This window comes from Hyperolius riggenbachi, chromosome 3 (genome assembly GCF_040937935.1).
Source record: "Hyperolius riggenbachi isolate aHypRig1 chromosome 3, aHypRig1.pri, whole genome shotgun sequence".
Taxonomy (NCBI): domain Eukaryota; kingdom Metazoa; phylum Chordata; class Amphibia; order Anura; family Hyperoliidae; genus Hyperolius; species Hyperolius riggenbachi.
This window is the reverse complement of record NC_090648.1, coordinates 8,325,007-8,348,084: the sequence shown is the minus strand read 5'-3', so window position 1 is coordinate 8,348,084 and position 23,078 is coordinate 8,325,007. Positions and strand designations below refer to the sequence as shown.

Below are 23,078 nucleotides of genomic sequence, written 5' to 3'. Positions count from 1 at the left end.
GTGAGGTGAAGAAGCATCCTAGAGTGTCAGATAAAGACTTTCAAAAGTCTCTGGCATATGCTAACATCCCTGTTAGCAAATCTAAGACACGTAAAACACTAAACTAGAATGGAGTTCATGGGAGGATACCACAGAGTAAGCCACTGCTGCCCAAGGAAAAAAAAAAACATTGCTGCACATTTAAAGTTTGCAAAAGAGCACCTGGGTGTTCCATAGCAGTAATGGCAAAATATTCTGTGGACAGATTTATTTATTATTTATTTATTGTATTTATAAAGCGCCAACATATTAAGCAGCCCTGGACATTAGTTTAGGCTACAGACAATATTTAGGGGTGACATACAGCAATATGACAATACAGGAATACAAGAAAACCAGATCACACAGCACAGTATGAGTACAAGGTAATGCTTAGTCACTGGATGGAGCATGGAGATCACACAGCATAGTATGAGTACAAGGTAATGCTTAGTCACTGGATGGAGCATGGAGATCACACAGCACAGTATGAGTACAAGGTAATGCTTAGTCACTGGATGGAGCATGGAGATCACACAGCACAGTATGAGTACAAGGTAATGCTTAGTCACTGGATGGGAGCATGGAGATCACACAGCACAGTATGAGTACAAGGTAATGCTTAGTCACTGGATGGGAGCATGGAGATCACACAGCACAGTATGAGTACAAGGTAATGCTTAGTCACTGGATGGAGCATGGAGATCACACAGCACAGTATGAGTACCAGGTAATGCTTAGTCACTGGATGGGGGCATGGAGATCACACAGCACAGTATGAGTACACGGTAATGCTTAGTCACTGGATGGAGCATGGAGATCACACAGCACAGTATGAGTACCAGGTAATGCTTAGTCACTGGAGGGGAGCATGGAGATCACATAGCACAGTATGAGTACAAGGTAATGCTTAGTCACTGGATGGAGCATGGAGATCACACAGCACAGTATGAGTACAGGGTAATGCTTAGTCACTGGATGGAGCATGGAGATCACACAGCACAGTATGAGTACAAGGTAATGCTTAGTCACTGGATGGAGCATGGAGATCACACAGCACAGTATGAGTACAAGGTAACGCTTAGTCACTGGATGGAGCATGGAGATCACACAGCACAGTATGAGTACAAGGTAATGCTTAGTCACTGGATGGAGCATGGAGATCACACAGCACAGTATGAGTACAAGGTAATGCTTAGTCACTGGATGGGAGCATGGAGATCACACAGCACAGTATGAGTACCAGGTAATGCTTAGTCACTGGATGGGGCATGGAGATCACACAGCACAGTATGAGTACAAGGTAATGCTTAGTCACTGGATGGGAGCATGGAGATCACACAGCACAGTATGAGTACAAGGTAATGCTTAGTCACTGGATGGAGCATGGAGATCACACAGCACAGTATGAGTACAAGGTAATGCTTAGTCACTGGATGGGAGCATGGAGATCACACAGCACAGTATGAGTACAAGGTAATGCTTAGTCACTGGAGGGGAACATGGAGATCACGCAGCAGAGTATGAGTACCAGGTAATGCTTAGTCACTGGAGGCAGCATGGAGATCACACAGCACAGTATGAGTACAAGGTAATGCTTAGTCACTGGATGGAGCATGGAGATCACACAGCACAGTATGAGTACAAGGTTATGCTTAGTCACTGGAGGGGAGCATGGAGATCACACAGCACAGTATGAGTACCAGGTAATGCTTAGTCACTGGAGGGGAGCATGGAGATCACACAGCACAGTATGAGTACAAGGTAATGCTTAGTCACTGGAGGGGAGCATGGAGATCACACAGCACAGTATGAGTACAAGGTAATGCTTAGTCACTCGATGGGAGCATGGAGATCACACAGCACAGTATGAGTACAAGGTAATGCTTAGTCACTTGATGGAGCATGGAGATCACACAGCACAGTATGAGTACAAGGTAATGCTTAGTCACTTGATGGAGCATGAAGATCACACAGCACAGTATGAGTACAAGGTAATGCTTAGTCACTGGATGGGGCATGGAGATCACACAGTACAGTATGAGTACAAGGTAATGCTTAGTCACTGGAGGGGAACATGGAGATCACACAGCACAGTATGAGTACAAGGTAATGCTTAGTCACTGGATGGAGCATGGAGATCACACAGTACAGTATGAGTACAAGGTAATGCTTAGTCACTGGAGGGGAGCATGGAGATCACACAGCACAGTATGAGTACAAGGTAATGCTTAGTCACTGGATGGAGCATGGAGATCACACAGCACAGTATGTGTACACGGTAATGCTTAGTCACTGGAGGGGAGCATGGAGATCACACAGCACAGTATGAGTACAAGGTAATGCTTAGTCACTGGAGGGGAGCATGGAGATCACACAGCACAGTATGAGTACAAGGTAATGCTTAGTCACTGGAGGGGAGCATGGAGATCACGCAGCACAGTATGAGTACAAGGTAATGCTTAGTCACTGGATGGGAGCATGGAGATCACACAGCACAGTATGAGTACAAGGTAATGCTTAGTCACTGGAGGGGAGCATGGAGATCACACAGCACAGTATGAGTACAAGGTAATGCTTAGTCACTTGATGGAGCATGAAGATCACACAGCACAGCATGAGTACAAGGTAATGCTTAGTCACTGGATGGAGCATGGAGATCACACAGCACAGTATGAGTACAAGGTAATGCTTAGTCACTGGAGGGGAGCATGGAGATCACACAGTACAGTATGAGTACAAGGTAATGCTTAGTCACTGGATGGGGCATGGAGATCACACAGCACAGTATGAGTACAAGGTAATGCTTAGTCACTGGATGGGAGCATGGAGATCACACAGCACAGTATGAGTACAAGGTAATGCTTAGTCACTGGATGGAGCATGGAGATCACACAGCACAGTATGAGTACAAGGTAATGCTTAGTCACTGGATGGGAGCATGGAGATCACACAGCACAGTATGAGCACAAGGTAATGCTTAGTCACTGGATGGAGCATGGAGATCACACAGCACAGTATGAGTACAAGGTAATGCTTAGTCACTGGAGGGGAGCATGGAGATCACACAGTACAGTATGAGTACAAGGTAATGCTTAGTCACTGGATGGAGCATGGAGATCACACAGTACAGTATGAGTACAAGGTAATGCTTAGTCACTGGATGGGGCATGGAGATCACACAGCACAGTATGAGTACAAGGTAATGCTTAGTCACTGGAGGGGAGCATGGAGATCACACAGCACAGTATGAGTACAAGGTAATGCTTAGTCACTGAATGCAGCATGGAGATCACACAGCACAGTATGAGTACAAGGTAATGCTTAGTCACTGGATGGAGCATGGAGATCACACAGCACAGTATGAGTACAAGGTAATGCTTAGTCACTGGATGGCAGCATGGAGATCACACAGCACAGTATGAGTACAAGGTAATGCTTAGTCACTGGATGGAGCATGGAGATCACACAGCACAGTATGAGTACAAGGTAATGCTTAGTCACTGGATGGAGCATGGAGATCACACAGCACAGTATGAGTACAAGGTAATGCTTAGTCACTGGATGGGAGCATGGAGATCACACAGCACAGTATGAGAACAAGGTAATGCTTAGTCACTGGATGGAGCATGGAGATCACACAGCACAGTATGAGTACAAGGTAATGCTTAGTCACTGGATGGGAGCATGGAGATCACACAGCACAGTATGAGTACAAGGTAATGCTTAGTCACTGGATGGAGCATGGAGATCACACAGCACAGTATGAGTACAAGGTAATGCTTAGTCACTGGATGGCAGCATGGAGATCACACAGCACAGTATGAGTACAAGGTAATGCTTAGTCACTGGATGGAGCATGGAGATCACACAGCACAGTATGAGTACAAGGTAATGCTTAGTCACTGGATGGAGCATGGAGATCACACAGCACAGTATGAGTACAAGGTAATGCTTAGTCAGTCACTGGAGGGGAGCACGGAGATCACACAGCACAGTATGAGTACAAGGTAATGCTTAGTCACTGGATGGAGCATGGAGATCACACAGCACAGTATGAGTACAAGGTAATGCTTAGTCACTGGATGGAGCATGGAGATCACACAGTACAGTATGAGTACAAGGTAATGCTTAGTCACTGGAGGGGAGCATGGAGATCACACAGCACAGTATGAGTACAAGGTAATGCTTAGTCACTGGATGGGGCATGGAGATCACACAGCACAGTATGAGTACAAGGTAATGCTTAGTCACTGGAGGGGAGCATGGAGATCAAACAGCACAGTATGAGTACAAGGTAATGCTTAGTCACTGAATGCAGCATGGAGATCACACAGCACAGTATGAGTACAAGGTAATGCTTAGTCACTGGATGGAGCATGGAGATCACACAGCACAGTATGAGTACAAGGTAATGCTTAGTCACTGGATGGCAGCATGGAGATCACACAGCACAGTATGAGTACAAGGTAATGCTTAGTCACTGGATGGAGCATGGAGATCACACAGCACAGTATGAGTACAAGGTAATGCTTAGTCACTGGATGGAGCATGGAGATCACACAGCACAGTATGAGTACAAGGTAATGCTTAGTCACTGGATGGGAGCATGGAGATCACACAGCACAGTATGAGAACAAGGTAATGCTTAGTCACTGGATGGAGCATGGAGATCACACAGCACAGTATGAGTACAAGGTAATGCTTAGTCACTGGATGGGAGCATGGAGATCACACAGCACAGTATGAGTACAAGGTAATGCTTAGTCACTGGATGGAGCATGGAGATCACACAGCACAGTATGAGTACAAGGTAATGCTTAGTCACTGGATGGCAGCATGGAGATCACACAGCACAGTATGAGTACAAGGTAATGCTTAGTCACTGGATGGAGCATGGAGATCACACAGCACAGTATGAGTACAAGGTAATGCTTAGTCACTGGATGGAGCATGGAGATCACACAGCACAGTATGAGTACAAGGTAATGCTTAGTCAGTCACTGGAGGGGAGCACGGAGATCACACAGCACAGTATGAGTACAAGGTAATGCTTAGTCACTGGATGGAGCATGGAGATCGCACAGCACAGTATAAGTACAAGGTAATGCTTAGTCACTGGAGGGGAGCATGGAGATCACACAGCACAGTATGAGTACAAGGTAATGCTTAGTCACTGGATGGAGCATGGAGATCACACAGCACAGTATGAGTACAAGGTAATGCTTAGTCACTGGATGGAGCATGGAGATCACACAGCACAGTATGAGTACAAGGTAATGCTTAGTCACTGGATGGAGCATGGAGATCACACAGCACAGTATGAGTACAAGGTAATGCTTAGTCAGTCACTGGATGGAGCATGGAGATCACACAGCACAGTATGAGTACAAGGTAATGCTTAGTCACTGGATGGGAGCATGGAGATCACACAGCACAGTATGAGTACAAGGTAATGCTTAGTCACTGGATGGAGCATGGAGATCACACAGCACAGTATGAGTACAAGGTAATGCTTAGTCACTGGATGGAGCATGAAGATCACACAGCACAGTATGAGTACAAGGTAATGCTTAGTCACTGGATGGAGCATGGAGATCACAAAGCACAGTATGAGTACAAGGTAATGCTTAGTCACTGGATGGAGCATGGAGATTACACAGCACAGTATGAATACAAGGTAATGCTTAGTCACTGGATGCAGCATGGAGATCACACAGCACAGTATGAGTACAAGTTAATGCTTAGTCACTGGATGGGGCATGGAGATCACGCAGCACAGTATGAGTACAAGGTAATGCTTAGTCATTGGATGGGAGCATGGAGATCACACAGCACAGTATGAGTACAAGGTAATGCTTAGTCACTGGAGGGGAGCATGGAGATCACACAGCACAGTATGAGTACAAGGTAATGCTTAGTCACTGGAGGGGAGCATGGAGATCACACAGCACAGTATGAGTACCAGGTAATGCTTAGTCACTGGAGGGGAGCATGGAGATCACACAGCACAGTATGAGTACAAGGTAATGCTTAGTCACTGGATGGAGCATGGAGATCACACAGCACAGTATGTGTACAAGGTAATGCTTAGTCACTGGATGGGAGCATTGAGATCACACAGCACAGTATGAGTACAAGGTAATGCTTATTCACTGGATGGGAGCATGGAGATCACACAGCACAGTGGGAGTACAAGGTAATGCTTAGTCACTGGATGGAGCATGGAGATCACACAGCACAGTATGAGTACAAGGTAATGCTTAGTCACTGGAGGGGAGCATGGAGATCACACAGCACAGTATGAGTACAAGGTAATGCTTAGTCACTGGATGGAGCATGGAGATCACGCAGCACAGTATGAGTACAAGGTAATGCTTAGTCACTGGATGGAGCATGGAGATCACACAGCACAGTATGAGTACAAGGTAATGCTTAGTCACTGGATGGAGCATGGAGATCACGCAGCACAGTATGAGTACAAGGTAATGCTTAGTCACTGGATGGAGCATGGAGATCACACAGCACAGTATGAGTACAAGGTAATGCTTAGTCACCGGATGGAGCATGGAGATCACACAGCACAGTATGAGTACAAGGTAATGCTTAGTCACTGGAGGGGAGCATGGAGATCACACAGCACAGTATGAGTACAAGGTAATGCTTAGTCACTGGATGGAGCATGGAGATCACACAGCACAGTATGAGTACCAGGTAATGCTTAGTCACTGGATGGGAGCATGGAGATCACGCAGCACAGTATGAGTACAAGGTAATGCTTAGTCACTGGAGGGGAGCATGGAGATCACACAGCACAGTATGAGTACAAGGTAATGCTTAGTCACTGGAGGGGAGCATGGAAATTACACAGCACAGTATGAGTACAAGGTAATGCTTAGTCACTGGATGGAGCATGGAGATCACACAGCACAGTATGAGTACAAGGTAATGCTTAGTCACTGGATGGAGCATGGAGATCACACAGCACAGTATGAGTACAAGGTAATGCTTAGTCACTGGATGGAGCGTGGAGATCACACAGCACAGTATGAGTACAAGGTAATGCTTAGTCACTGGATGGAGCATGGAGATCACACAGCACAGTATGAGTACAAGGTAATGCTTAGTCACTGGATGGAGCGTGGAGATCACACAGCACAGTATGAGTACAAGGTAATGCTTAGTCACTGGATGGAGCATGGAGATCACACAGCACAGTATGAGGACAAGGTAATGCTTAGTCACTGGATGGAGCATGGAGATCACACAGCACAGTATGAGTACAAGGTAATGCTTAGTCAGTCACTGGATGGAGCATGGAGGTCACACAGCACAGTATGAGTACAAGGTAATGCTTAGTCACTGGAGGGGAGCATGGAGATCACACAGCACAGTATGAGAACAAGGTAATGCTTAGTCACTGGATGGAGCATGGAGATCACACAGCACAGTATGAGTACAAGGTAATGCTTAGTCACTGGATGGAGCATGGAGATCACACAGCACAGTATGAGTACAAGGTAATGCTTAGTCACTGGATGGAGCGTGGAGATCACACAGCACAGTATGAGTACAAGGTAATGCTTAGTCACTGGATGGAGCATGGAGATCACACAGCACAGTATGAGTACAAGGTAATGCTTAGTCACTGGATGGAGCATGGAGATCACACAGCACAGTATGAGTACAAGGTAATGCTTAGTCAGTCACTGGATGGAGCATGGAGGTCACACAGCACAGTATGAGTACAAGGTAATGCTTAGTCACTGGAGGGGAGCATGGAGATCACACAGCACAGTATGAGTACAAGGTAATGCTTAGTCACTGGATGGAGCATGGAGATCACACAGCACAGTATGAGTACAAGGTAATGCTTAGTCACTGGATTGGAGCATGGAGATCACACAGCACAGTATGAGTACAAGGTAATGCTTAGTCACTGGATGGAGCATGGAGATCACACAGCACAGTATGAGTACAAGGTAATGCTTAGTCACTGGATGGAGCATGGAGATTACACAGCACAGTATGAGTACCAGGTAATGCTTAGTCACTGGATGGAGCATGGAGATCACACAGCACAGTATGAGTACAAGGTAATGCTTAGTCACTGGATGGAGCATGGAGATCACACAGCACAGTATGAGTACAAGGTAATGCTTAGTCATTGGATGGAGCATGGAGATCACACAGCACAGTGTGAGTACAAGGTAATGCTTAGTCACTGGATGGGAGCATGGAGATCACACAGCACAGTATGAGTACAAGGTAATGCTTAGTCACTGGAGGGGAGCATGGAGATCACACAGCACAGTATGAGTACAAGGTAATGCTTAGTCACTGGATGGAGCATGGAGATCACACAGCACAGTATGAGTACAAGGTAATGCTTAGTCACTGGATGGGAGCATGGAGATCACACAGCACAGTATGAGTACAAGGTAATGCTTAGTCACTGGATGGGGCATGGAGATTACACATCACAGTATGAGTACAAGGTAATGCTTAGTCACTGGAGGGGAGCATGGAGATCACACAGCACAGTATGAGTACCAGGTAATGCTTAGTCACTGGATGGGGCATGGAGATCACACAGCACAGTGTGAGTACAAGGTAATGCTTAGTCACTGGATGGAGCATGGAGATTACACAGCACAGTATGAGTACAAGGTAATGCTTAGTCACTGGAGGGGAGCATGGAGATCACACAGCACAGTATGAGTACAAGGTAATGCTTAGTCACTGGATGGAGCATGGAGATCACACAGCACAGTATGAGTACAAGGTAATGCTTAGTCACTGGAGGGGAGCATGGAGATCACACAGCACAGTATGAGTACAAGGTAATGCTTAGTCACTGGATGGGAGCATGGAGATCACACAGCACAGTATGAGTACAAGGTAATGCTTAGTCACTGGATGGGGCATGGAGATCACACATCACAGTATGAGTACAAGGTAATGCTTAGTCACTGGAGGGGAGCATGGAGATCACACAGCACAGTATGAGTACCAGGTAATGCTTAGTCACTGGATGGGGCATGGAGATCACACAGCACAGTGTGAGTACAAGGTAATGCTTAGTCACTGGATGGAGCATGGAGATTACACAGCACAGTATGAGTACAAGGTAATGCTTAGTCACTGGAGGGGAGCATGGAGATCACACAGCACAGTATGAGTACAAGGTAATGCTTAGTCACTGGATGGAGCATGGAGATCACACAGCACAGTATGAGTACAAGGTAATGCTTAGTCACTGGATGGGAGCATGTAGATCACACAGCACAGTATGAGTACAAGGTAATGCTTAGTCACTGGAGGGGAGCATGGAGATCACACAGCACAGTATGAGTACAAGGTAATGCTTAGTCACTGGAGGGGAGCACGGAGATCACACAGCACAGTATGAGTACAAGGTAATGCTTAGTCACTGGAGGGGAGCATGGAGATCACACAGCACAGCATGAGTACAAGGTAATGCTTAGTCACTGGAGGGAAGCATGGAGATCACACAGCACAGTATGAGTACAAGGTAATGCTTAGTCACTGGATGGGAGCATGGAGATCACACAGCACAGCATGAGTACAAGGTAATGCTTAGTCACTGGATGGAAGCATGGAGATCACACAGCACAGTATGAGTACAAGGTAATGCTTAGTCACTGGATGGGAGCATGGAGATCACACAGCACAGCATGAGTACAAGGTAATGCTTAGTCACTGGATGGGAGCATGGAGATCACACAGCACAGTATGAGTACAAGGTAATGCTTAGTCACTGGATGGAGCATGGAGATCACACAGCACAGTATGAGTACAAGGTAATGCTTAGTCACTGGATGGGAGCATGGAGATCACACAGCACAGTATGAGTACAAGGTAATGCTTAGTCACTGGATGGGGCATGGAGATCACCGGCACAGTATGAGTACAAGGTAATGCTTAGTCACTGGATGGAGCATGGAGATCACACAGCACAGCATGAGTACAAGGTAATGCTTAGTCACTGGATGGAGCATGGAGATTACACAGCACAGTATGAGTACAAGGTATTGCTTAGTCACTGGAGGGGAGCATGGAGATCACACAGCACAGTATGAGTACAAGGTAATGCTTAGTCACTGGATGCAGCATGGAGATCATACAGCACAGTATGAGTACAAGGTAATGCTTAGTCACTGGAGGGGAGCATGGAGATCACACAGCACAGTATGAGTACAAGGTAATGCTTAGTCACTGGATGGAGCATGGAGATCACACAGCACAGTATGAGTATCAGGCAATGCTTAGTCACTGGATGGAGCATGGAGATCACACAGCACAGTATGAGTACAAGGTAATGCTTAGTCACTGGATGGAGCATGGAGATCACACAGCACAGTATGAGTACAAGGTAATGCTTAGTCACTGGATGGAGCATGGAGATCACACAGCACAGTATGAGTACAAGGTAATGCTTAGTCACTGGATGGAGCATGGAGATCACACAGCACAGTATGAGTACAAGGTAATGCTTAGTCACTGGATGGAGCATGGAGATCACACAGCACAGTATGAGTACAAGGTAATGCTTAGTCAGTCACTGGATGGAGCATGGAGATCACACAGCACAGTATGAGTACAAGGTAATGCTTAGTCACTGGATGGGAGCATGGAGATCACACTGCACAGTATGAATACAAGGTAATGCTTAGTCACTGGATGCAGCATGGAGATCACACAGCACAGTATGAGTACAAGGTAATGCTTAGTCACTGGATGGGGCATGGAGATCACGCAGCACAGTATGAGTACAAGGTAATGCTTAGTCACTGGATGGGAGCATGGAGATCACACAGCACAGTATGAGTACAAGGTAATGCTTAGTCACTGGAGGGGAGCATGGAGATCACACAGCACAGTATGAGTACAAGGTAATGCTTAGTCACTGGAGGGGAGCATGGAGATCACACAGCACAGTATGAGTACCAGGTAATGCTTAGTCACTGGAGGGGAGCATGGAGATCACACAGCACAGTATGAGTACAAGGTAATGCTTAGTCACTGGATGGAGCATGGAGATCACACAGCACAGTATGTGTACAAGGTAATGCTTAGTCACTGGATGGGAGCATTGAGATCACACAGCACAGTATGAGTACAAGGTAATGCTTATTCACTGGATGGGAGCATGGAGATCACACAGCACAGTGGGAGTACAAGGTAATGCTTAGTAACTGGATGGAGCATGGAGATCACACAGCACAGTATGAGTACAAGGTAATGCTTAGTCACTGGAGGGGAGCATGGAGATCACACAGCACAGTATGAGTACAAGGTAATGCTTAGTCACTGGATGGAGCATGGAGATCACGCAGCACAGTATGAGTACAAGGTAATCCTTAGTCACTGGATGGAGCATGGAGATCACACAGCACAGTATGAGTACAAGGTAATGCTTAGTCACTGGATGGAGCATGGAGATCACGCAGCACAGTATGAGTACAAGGTAATGCTTAGTCACTGGATGGAGCATGGAGATCACACAGCACAGTATGAGTACAAGGTAATGCTTAGTCACCGGATGGAGCATGGAGATCACACAGCACAGTATGAGTACAAGGTAATGCTTAGTCACTGGAGGGGAGCATGGAGATCACACAGCACAGTATGAGTACAAGGTAATGCTTAGTCACTGGATGGAGCATGGAGATCACACAGCACAGTATGAGTACCAGGTAATGCTTAGTCACTGGATGGGAGCATGGAGATCACGCAGCACAGTATGAGTACAAGGTAATGCTTAGTCACTGGAGGGGAGCATGGAGATCACACAGCACAGTATGAGTACAAGGTAATGCTTAGTCACTGGAGGGGAGCATGGAAATTACACAGCACAGTATGAGTACAAGGTAATGCTTAGTCACTGGATGGAGCATGGAGATCACACAGCACAGTATGAGTACAAGGTAATGCTTAGTCACTGGATGGAGCATGGAGATCACACAGCACAGTATGAGTACAAGGTAATGCTTAGTCACTGGATGGAGCGTGGAGATCACACAGCACAGTATGAGTACAAGGTAATGCTTAGTCACTGGATGGAGCATGGAGATCACACAGCACAGTATGAGTACAAGGTAATGCTTAGTCACTGGATGGAGCGTGGAGATCACACAGCACAGTATGAGTACAAGGTAATGCTTAGTCACTGGATGGAGCATGGAGATCACACAGCACAGTATGAGTACAAGGTAATGCTTAGTCACTGGATGGAGCATGGAGATCACACAGCACAGTATGAGTACAAGGTAATGCTTAGTCAGTCACTGGATGGAGCATGGAGGTCACACAGCACAGTATGAGTACAAGGTAATGCTTAGTCACTGGAGGGGAGCATGGAGATCACACAGCACAGTATGAGAACAAGGTAATGCTTAGTCACTGGATGGAGCATGGAGATCACACAGCACAGTATGAGTACAAGGTAATGCTTAGTCACTGGATGGAGCATGGAGATCACACAGCACAGTATGAGTACAAGGTAATGCTTAGTCACTGGATGGAGCGTGGAGATCACACAGCACAGTATGAGTACAAGGTAATGCTTAGTCACTGGATGGAGCATGGAGATCACACAGCACAGTATGAGTACAAGGTAATGCTTAGTCACTGGATGGAGCATGGAGATCACACAGCACAGTATGAGTACAAGGTAATGCTTAGTCAGTCACTGGATGGAGCATGGAGGTCACACAGCACAGTATGAGTACAAGGTAATGCTTAGTCACTGGAGGGGAGCATGGAGATCACACAGCACAGTATGAGTACAAGGTAATGCTTAGTCACTGGATGGAGCATGGAGATCACACAGCACAGTATGAGTACAAGGTAATGCTTAGTCACTGGATTGGAGCATGGAGATCACACAGCACAGTATGAGTACAAGGTAATGCTTAGTCACTGGATGGAGCATGGAGATCACACAGCACAGTATGAGTACAAGGTAATGCTTTGTCACTGGATGGAGCATGGAGATTACACAGCACAGTATGAGTACCAGGTAATGCTTAGTCACTGGATGGAGCATGGAGATCACACAGCACAGTATGAGTACAAGGTAATGCTTAGTCACTGGATGGAGCATGGAGATCACACAGCACAGTATGAGTACAAGGTAATGCTTAGTCATTGGATGGAGCATGGAGATCACACAGCACAGTGTGAGTACAAGGTAATGCTTAGTCACTGGATGGGAGCATGGAGATCACACAGCACAGTATGAGTACAAGGTAATGCTTAGTCACTGGAGGGGAGCATGGAGATCACACAGCACAGTATGAGTACAAGGTAATGCTTAGTCACTGGATGGAGCATGGAGATCACACAGCACAGTATGAGTACAAGGTAATGCTTAGTCACTGGATGGGAGCATGGAGATCACACAGCACAGTATGAGTACAAGGTAATGCTTAGTCACTGGATGGGGCATGGAGATCACACATCACAGTATGAGTACAAGGTAATGCTTAGTCACTGGAGGGGAGCATGGAGATCACACAGCACAGTATGAGTACCAGGTAATGCTTAGTCACTGGATGGGGCATGGAGATCACACAGCACAGTGTGAGTACAAGGTAATGCTTAGTCACTGGATGGAGCATGGAGATTACACAGCACAGTATGAGTACAAGGTAATGCTTAGTCACTGGAGGGGAGCATGGAGATCACACAGCACAGTATGAGTACAAGGTAATGCTTAGTCACTGGATGGAGCATGGAGATCACACAGCACAGTATGAGTACAAGGTAATGCTTAGTCACTGGAGGGGAGCATGGAGATCACACAGCACAGTATGAGTACAAGGTAATGCTTAGTCACTGGATGGGAGCATGGAGATCACACAGCACAGTATGAGTACAAGGTAATGCTTAGTCACTGGATGGGGCATGGAGATCACACATCACAGTATGAGTACAAGGTAATGCTTAGTCACTGGAGGGGAGCATGGAGATCACACAGCACAGTATGAGTACCAGGTAATGCTTAGTCACTGGATGGGGCATGGAGATCACACAGCACAGTGTGAGTACAAGGTAATGCTTAGTCACTGGATGGAGCATGGAGATTACACAGCACAGTATGAGTACAAGGTAATGCTTAGTCACTGGAGGGGAGCATGGAGATCACACAGCACAGTATGAGTACAAGGTAATGCTTAGTCACTGGATGGAGCATGGAGATCACACAGCACAGTATGAGTACAAGGTAATGCTTAGTCACTGGATGGGAGCATGTAGATCACACAGCACAGTATGAGTACAAGGTAATGCTTAGTCACTGGAGGGGAGCATGGAGATCACACAGCACAGTATGAGTACAAGGTAATGCTTAGTCACTGGAGGGGAGCACGGAGATCACACAGCACAGTATGAGTACAAGGTAATGCTTAGTCACTGGAGGGGAGCATGGAGATCACACAGCACAGCATGAGTACAAGGTAATGCTTAGTCACTGGAGGGAAGCATGGAGATCACACAGCACAGTATGAGTACAAGGTAATGCTTAGTCACTGGATGGGAGCATGGAGATCACACAGCACAGCATGAGTACAAGGTAATGCTTAGTCACTGGATGGAAGCATGGAGATCACACAGCACAGTATGAGTACAAGGTAATGCTTAGTCACTGGATGGGAGCATGGAGATCACACAGCACAGCCTGAGTACAAGGTAATGCTTAGTCACTGGATGGGAGCATGGAGATCACACAGCACAGTATGAGTACAAGGTAATGCTTAGTCACTGGATGGAGCATGGAGATCACACAGCACAGTATGAGTACAAGGTAATGCTTAGTCACTGGATGGGAGCATGGAGATCACACAGCACAGTATGAGTACAAGGTAATGCTTAGTCACTGGATGGGGCATGGAGATCACCGGCACAGTATGAGTACAAGGTAATGCTTAGTCACTGGATGGAGCATGGAGATCACACAGCACAGCATGAGTACAAGGTAATGCTTAGTCACTGGATGGAGCATGGAGATTACACAGCACAGTATGAGTACAAGGTATTGCTTAGTCACTGGAGGGGAGCATGGAGATCACACAGCACAGTATGAGTACAAGGTAATGCTTAGTCACTGGATGCAGCATGGAGATCATACAGCACAGTATGAGTACAAGGTAATGCTTAGTCACTGGATGGGAGCATGGAGATTACACAGCACAGTATGAGTACAAGGTAATGCTTAGTCACTGGATGGAGCATGGAGATCACACAGCACAGCATGAGTACAAGGTAATGCTTAGTCACTGGATGGAGCATGGAGATTACACAGCACAGTATGAGTACAAGGTAATGCTTAGTCACTGGAGGGGAGCATGGAGATCACACAGCACAGTATGAGTACAAGGTAATGCTTAGTCACTGGAGGAGAGCATGGAGATCACACAGCATAGTATGAGTACAAGGTAATGCTTAGTCACTGGATTGGAGCATGGAGATCACACAGCACAGTATGAGTACAAGGTAATGCTTAGTCACTGGATGGGAGCATGGAGATCACACAGCACAGTATGAGTATAAGGTAATGCTTAGTCACTGGATGGAGCATGGAGATCACACAGCACAGTATGAGTACAAGGTAATGCTTAGTCACTGGATGGAGCATGGAGATTACACAGCACAGTATGAGTACAAGGTAATGCTTAGTCAGTCACTGGATGGGAGCATGGAGATAACACAGCACAGTATGAGTACAAGGTAATGCTTAGTCACTGGAGGGGAGCATGGAGATCACACAGCACAGTATGAGTACAAGGTAATGCTTAGTCACTGGATGGAGCATGGTGATCACACAGCACAGTATGAGTACAAGGTAATGCTTAGTCACTGGATGGGGCATGGAGATCACACAGCACAGTATGAGTACAAGGTAATGCTTAGTCACTGGATGGAGCATGGAGATTACACAGCACAGTATGAGTACAAGGTAATGCTTAGTCAGTCACTGGATGGGAGCATGGAGATTACACAGCACAGTATGAGTACAAGGTAATGCTTAGTCACTGGATGGAGCATGGAGATCACACAGCACAGTATGAGTACAAGGTAATGCTTAGTCACTGGATGGAGCATGGAGATCACACATCACAGTATGAGTACAAGGTAATGCTTAGTCACTGGAGGGGAGCACGGAGATCACACAGCACAGTATGAGTACAAGGTAATGCTTAGTCACTGGAGGGGAGCATGGAGATCACACAGCACAGTATGAGTACAAGGTAATGCTTAGTAACTGGAGGGGAGCATGGAGATCACACAGCACAGTATGAGTACAAGGTAATGCTTAGTCACTGGATGGAGCATGGAGATCACACAGCATAGTATGAGTACAAGGTAATGCTTAGTCACTGGATTGGAGCATGGAGATCACACAGCACAGTATGAGTACAAGGTAATGCTTAGTCACTGGATGGGAGCATGGAGATCACACAGCACAGTATGAGTATAAGGTAATGCTTAGTCACTGGATGGAGCATGGAGATCACACAGCACAGTATGAGTACAAGGTAATGCTTAGTCACTGGATGGAGCATGGAGATTACACAGCACAGTATGAGTACAAGGTAATGCTTAGTCAGTCACTGGATGGGAGCATGGAGATAACACAGCACAGTATGAGTACAAGGTAATGCTTAGTCACTGGAGGGGAGCATGGAGATCACACAGCACAGTATGAGTACAAGGTAATGCTTAGTCACTGGATGGAGCATGGTGATCACACAGCACAGTATGAGTACAAGGTAATGCTTAGTCACTGGATGGGGCATGGAGATCACACAGCACAGTATGAGTACAAGGTAATGCTTAGTCACTGGATGGAGCATGGAGATTACACAGCACAGTATGAGTACAAGGTAATGCTTAGTCACTGGATGGAGCATGGAGATTACACAACACAGTATGAGTACAAGATAATGCTTAGTCACTGGATGGAGCATGGAGATCACACAGCACAGTATGAGTACAAGGTAATGCTTAGTCACTGGATGGAGCATGGAGATCACACAGCACAGTATGAGTACAAGGTAATGCTTAGTCACTGGATGGAGCATGGAGATCACACATCACAGTATGAGTACAAGGTAATGCTTAGTCACTGGAGGGGAGCACGGAGATCACACAGCACAGTATGAGTACAAGGTAATGCTTAGTCACTGGAGGGGAGCATGGAGATCACACAGCACAGTATGAGTACAAGGTAATGCTTAGTAACTGGAGGGGAGCATGGAGATCACACAGCACAGTATGAGTACAAGGTAATGCTTAGTCACTGGATGGAGCATGGAGATCACACAGCACAGTATGAGTACAAGGTAATGCTTAGTCACTGGATGGGGCATGGAGATCACACAGCACAGTATGAGTACAAGGTAATGCTTAGTAACTGGATGGAGCATGGAGATTACACAGCACAGTATGAGTACAAGGTAATGCTTAGTCAGTCACTGGATGGGAGCATGGAGATTACACAGCACAGTATGAGTAAAAGGTAATGCTTAGTCACTGGATGGAGCATGGAGATTACACAACACAGTATGAGTACAAGATAATGCTTAGTCACTGGATGGAGCATGGAGATCACACAGCACAGTATGAGTACAAGGTAATGCTTAGTCACTGGAGGGGAGCATGGAGATCACACAGCACAGTATGAGTACAAGGTAATGCTTAGTAACTGAAGGGGAGCATGGAGATCACACAGCACAGTATGAGTACAAGGTAATGCTTAGTCACTGGATGGAGCATGGAGATCACACAGCACAGTATGAGTACAAGGTAATGCTTAGTCACTGGATGGGGCATGGAGATCACACAGCACAGTATGAGTACAAGGTAATGCTTAGTCACTGGATGGAGCATGGAGATTACACAGCACAGTATGAGTACAAGGTAATGCTTAGTCAGTCACTGGATGGGAGCATGGAGATTACACAGCACAGTATGAGTAAAAGGTAATGCTTAGTCACTGGATGGAGCATGGAGATTACACAACACAGTAGGAGTACAAGATAATGCTTAGTCACTGGATGGAGCATGGAGATCACACAGCACAGTATGAGTACAAGGTAATGCTTAGTCACTGGATGGAGCATGGAGATCACACAGCACAGTATGAGTACAAGGTAATGCTTAGTCACTGGATGGAGCATGGAGATCACACATCACAGTATGAGTACAAGGTAATGCTTAGTCACTGGAGGGGAGCACGGAGATCACACAGCACAGTATGAGTACAAGGTAATGCTTAGTCACTGGAGGGGAGCATGGAGATCACACAGCACAGTATGAGTACAAGGTAATGCTTAGTAACTGGAGGGGAGCATGGAGATCACACAGCACAGTATGAGTACAAGGTAATGCTTAGTCACTGGATTGAGCATGGAGATCACGCAGCACAGTATGAGTACAAGGTAATGCTTAGTCAGTGACTGGAGCGGAGCATGGAGATTGGGCAAGTTAGGTTCACTCAGATGCATAACATGGGTGCACAGTAATGGAGGTGCATGATCAGGTAGGACACAAAAGGAGGAGGACCCTGCCCAAAGACTTACAATCTAGAAGGAGAGGTAAGGACACGAAAGGTAGAGGATCAGAGTTCAGCTGTGGGTTTAGAGCACTTGTGAGGAGTAGTAGGCCAGAGTGAAAAGGTGAGTTTTGAGGGCTTTCTTGAAGATGTTGAAGGAGGGGGCTGCCCTAATGGGTGGAGGTAGGGAGTTCCATAGTGTTGAAGCAGCTCTTGAGAAGTCCTGGAGGCGTGCATGGGACTGGGTGATGCGGGGGACAGTTAGGCAAAGTTCATTGGAAGAGCGGAGTTAGTGGCTAGGTAGGCCGAATGGTAGTGTGATTAACAGTGACATGCACATCTGGGAGGTTCATGGATGGCCATGGTGGGAAGATCATAAATTCCGTTTTGTCTAGATTTAGTTTCAGGAACCTAGTGGACATCCAGGAGGAGATGGCTGATAGGCAGGAGGAGACCTTGTCCATGGTAGTGGTGGATATGTCAGGGGTGTGGAGGTAGATCTGGGTGTCATCTGCATACAGATGATAGTTAAAACCCATGGAGGAGATAACCTTGCCAATAGAGGATGTGTATAGGGAGAACAGTAGGGGGCCAAGGACCGAGCCTTGGGGAACTCCCACCGAGAGGTGGTTGGGGGTGGACGAGGACTCATTGAAGGCAGTCGTGAAGGAGCGGTTAGAGAGGTAGGATGAAAGCCAGGACAGGGCGAGATCATGAATGCCCATGGACTGGAGGGACTGGAGGAGTAGGGGATGATCTACTGTGTCAAAAGCTGCTGACAGGTCAAGGAGGAGGAGAATGGAGTATTTACCTTCAGCTTTAGCTAAGGCAAGGTCGTTGACCACGTTGGTGAGAGCCATTTCGGTTGAGTGGGCAGGCCGAGATCCAGATTGCAGTGGGTCTAGCAGTGAGTTGGCATTGAGGTACTGGGTCAGGCGTTTGTGAACCAGACGCTCAAGGAGTTTTGAGGCGAAGTGGAGGAGGGAGATCGGGCGGTGGTTGGAGGGTAGTGATACCAAAGTTGAAATGTTTTAAATGAACACACAACACTTTGGCCCATATGCAATTCACTTTTTCTCCTTTGTTTTCTCCTAGGTGATGTTTCACAACATATCAATAAAATGCCTTTCAATCCAACAACAAACTAGAAAACACTCAAAATAATTTTGATAGTAGTTTTTCCATAACTTTTGGGTACCTTTTCTATTGTAAAATGCTAAAAAGTTATTTTAAAGAGAAGATGAAAATTATCTCCTAGGAGATATCTCAGGAGAAAAGGTAAATTGCACATGGGCCTATGTGTGAAGAAAAAGAGGCATAACACACCAACATCAAAACCTCCTCCCAACAGGTGAAGTATGGTGGTGGGGGCATCATGGTTTAGGGCTGCTTTGCTGTGTCAGAGCCTGGGCGGATTGCTATCATCAAAGGAAAAATGAATTCCCAACTGTATCAAGACATTTTGCAGGAGAATTTAAGGCCATCTGTCCACCAGCTAAAGCTCAGCAGAAGATGGGTGTTGCAACAGGACAAGGACCCACAGCATATAAGTAAATCAACAAAATAATGTCTTAAACAGAAGAAAATATGCCTTCTGTAGTGGTCCAGTCAGAGTCCTGACCTCAAAACGATTGAGATGCTGAAGCATGATCTCAAGAAATCGATTTACACAAGACATCCCAAGAATATTGCTAAACTGAAACAGTTCTCTAAAGAGGAATGGTCAAAAATTACTCCTGACCGCTGTGCATGTCTAATCTGCAACTACAGGAAATGTTTGGTTGTAGTTATTGTAACAAAGGAGGTTCAACCCATTATTTAATCCAAGAGTTCACATACCTTTTCCACCTGCACTGTGAATGTTAACATGGTGTGTTCAATAAAAACATGGATACATTTAATTATTTGTGTGGTATTAGTTTAAGCAGACGGTGATTGTCTATTGTTGTGACTTAACCTCCTTGGCGGTTAATTTTTTCTGCAAAAATTGCAGAATTCCAATTTTTTTTTTTTTTTTTTTTAAAGTTTCATGTAAAGCTACCAGAGTGGTAGCTACATGAAACACCACTAGAGGGCGCATGTGGCCCTCTAGTCCGATCGCCGCCGGCAACAATAGCAAACAGGGGAACGCGTATACAACGCGTTCCCCTGTTTGGCTTCTCCTGTCGCCATGGCGACGATTGGGATGACGTCATGGACGTCAGCCGACGTCCTGACGTCAGGGACACACGATCCAGCCCATAGCGCTGCCCGGAACTCATTGATCCGGGCAGCGCAGGGCTCTGGCGGGGGGGGGGGGCCCTCTTCAGCCGCTGCGTGCGGCCGATTGCCGCAGAGCGGCGGCGATCAAGCTGTGCGCGCGGCTAGCAAAGTGCTGGCTGCGCGCACAGCAATTTACAAAATGAAAATCGCCCCACCAGGGGCTGAGATCTCCCCCTGCGCGGCATAGCCCGAGCTCAGCTCGGGCTTACCGCCAGGGAGGTTAACCACTTAAGGACCAGGCTATTCTGCTCTGATCTGTGCTGCGTGGGCTCTCCAGCCCACAGCACAGATCAGATAGCAGGCAGGGCGATCAGACTTCCCCCCCTTTTTTCCCCACTAGGGGGATGTCCTGCTGGGGGGGTCTGATCGCTGCCGGCTATGTTTGTGTTGTGGGGGGGCTCCTCAAAGCCCCCCTCTGCAGCGTTTTCCGCCCTCCCTTCCTCTCCCTCTCACTCTGGGCTGCGCAGGACGTAAATCTGTCCTGCGCTGCTTAGGATAGGCTTCAGCCTATCAAATGCCGGCGATCCCCGGCCAATCAGAGGCTGGGGATCGCCGATCTCCTTTACGGCACTGATGCACAGCAACGCCGTATGATGTAAGCAGCGGGGATTTCTTCCCCGTGTGTACATTTAGCCTGCGAGCCGTGATCGGCGGCTCGCAGACTGTTCACAGAGACAGCCTCCATGAACTGACATGGAACGGCCGCTAACCACTAACGACCTGCCGACGCCTATCGGTGTTAGGCGGTCGTTAAGTGGTGGCCACACACCATACAATTTTTTAAATATCTGTTCAATTTAAAAATTGCAATCAATGTTTTCTGACTGATTGTAACATTTCAAAAATATGACCAATGTACCAGACACGTATGTTCAATTTTTTACCCAATTATGATAAAAATGATTGGTAACTCTGAGGGCTCATTTCCACTATTGCGGTGCGGAATCGCCTGGATTCCACCGATGATGAAATTGCATGCGGATGCGATTCCCCATGCGTTTTTTGCTGCAAATTCGCATTCGAATTCTCATAGGTGGGGGTATATGCGATTTTAACCATGTCACTGCCTGTGTGAATTTACATTGGTTCCTATGCGAATTCACATGCGAATTTGCGGCAAAAAACGCATGGGGAAACGCATGCGATTTCCCTATTAAATACATTGCATGCGATTCGCATGCATTCCACTCGCAGGCGAATTCTATGGCTCTTTTGTGCGTTTTTTCACCGCTGAAAAAAACGCACCTCAACAAGGTAACAGTAAAAAAGGGCGCAGGAGGCTAGTGGACAAATCGGGCGCCACCATTCACTCCCATAATAAATATCGTTTAATGGGCGCCCGATAGGAAAAAAGGGCGCCGGAGAAAAATAACGTTTTAAAAGCGGCGCCCGGAGACTTAATGTTTTATTACTGCTTCTCATGATTACACATTATTTAATGATTTATACATTTTTTAATATTATTTTTAAACGAAAAACAGTACAATATTTTTTTCAAACATTATTTTTAAACGAAAAACAGTACAATTTTTTTTTTTACATTATTTTTAAACGAAAAAACCGCACAATATGTTTTTGAAACGTTATTAATGCTTATCACAGGGGGGTCTTAGGTTTAGGCACCAACAGGGGGGGTCTTAGGTTTAGGCACCAACAGGGGGGTCTTAGGTTTAGGCACCAACAGGGGGGTCTTAGGTTTAGGCACCAACAGGGGGGTCTTAGGTTTAGGCACCACCAGGGGGGTCTTAGGTTTAGGCACCAACAGGGAAGTCTTAGGTTTAGGCACCAACAGGGGGGGTCTTAGGTTTAGGCACCAACAGGGGGTCTTAGGTTTAGGCACCAACAGGGGGGTCTTAGGTTTAGGCACCAACAGGGGGTCTTAGGTTTAGGCACCAACAGGGGGGTCTTAGGTTTAGGCACCAACAGGGGGGTCTTAGGTTTAGGCACTAACAGGGGGGTCTAGGGGTTAGGGGTAGGTACAGGGAGGGTTACTTAGGCACCAACAGGGGGGGTCTTAGGTTTAGGCATCAACAGGGGGGTCTAGGGGTTAGGGGTAGGTACAGGGAGGGTTACTTAGTAATTTTTTTTTTAAACGTTATTATACGTTTCACTATTTAAACGAAAGATTAACGTTTTTACAATTGCCGATTTAATGCACATTATTTAATGATTTATAACTTTATAAAACATTAATTTTAAACGAAATACAGTACAATAC

General features: G+C 46.4%; 1 protein-coding gene across 1 annotated transcript in view; it reads right to left on the bottom strand.

Moving 5' to 3' along the window:
* The window catches only part of LOC137561149 (ficolin-1-like), an 86,666-nt gene extending 67,208 nt beyond the window's left edge, over nt 1-19,458 (bottom strand). Inside the window, exon 1 of the mRNA XM_068272407.1 lies at nt 19,410-19,458. Within this exon, the coding sequence (XP_068128508.1) occupies nt 19,410-19,458 (49 nt within the window). The remainder of the gene's footprint in view (nt 1-19,409) is intronic.
* Nucleotides 19,459-23,078: the final 3,620 nt, after the last annotated feature.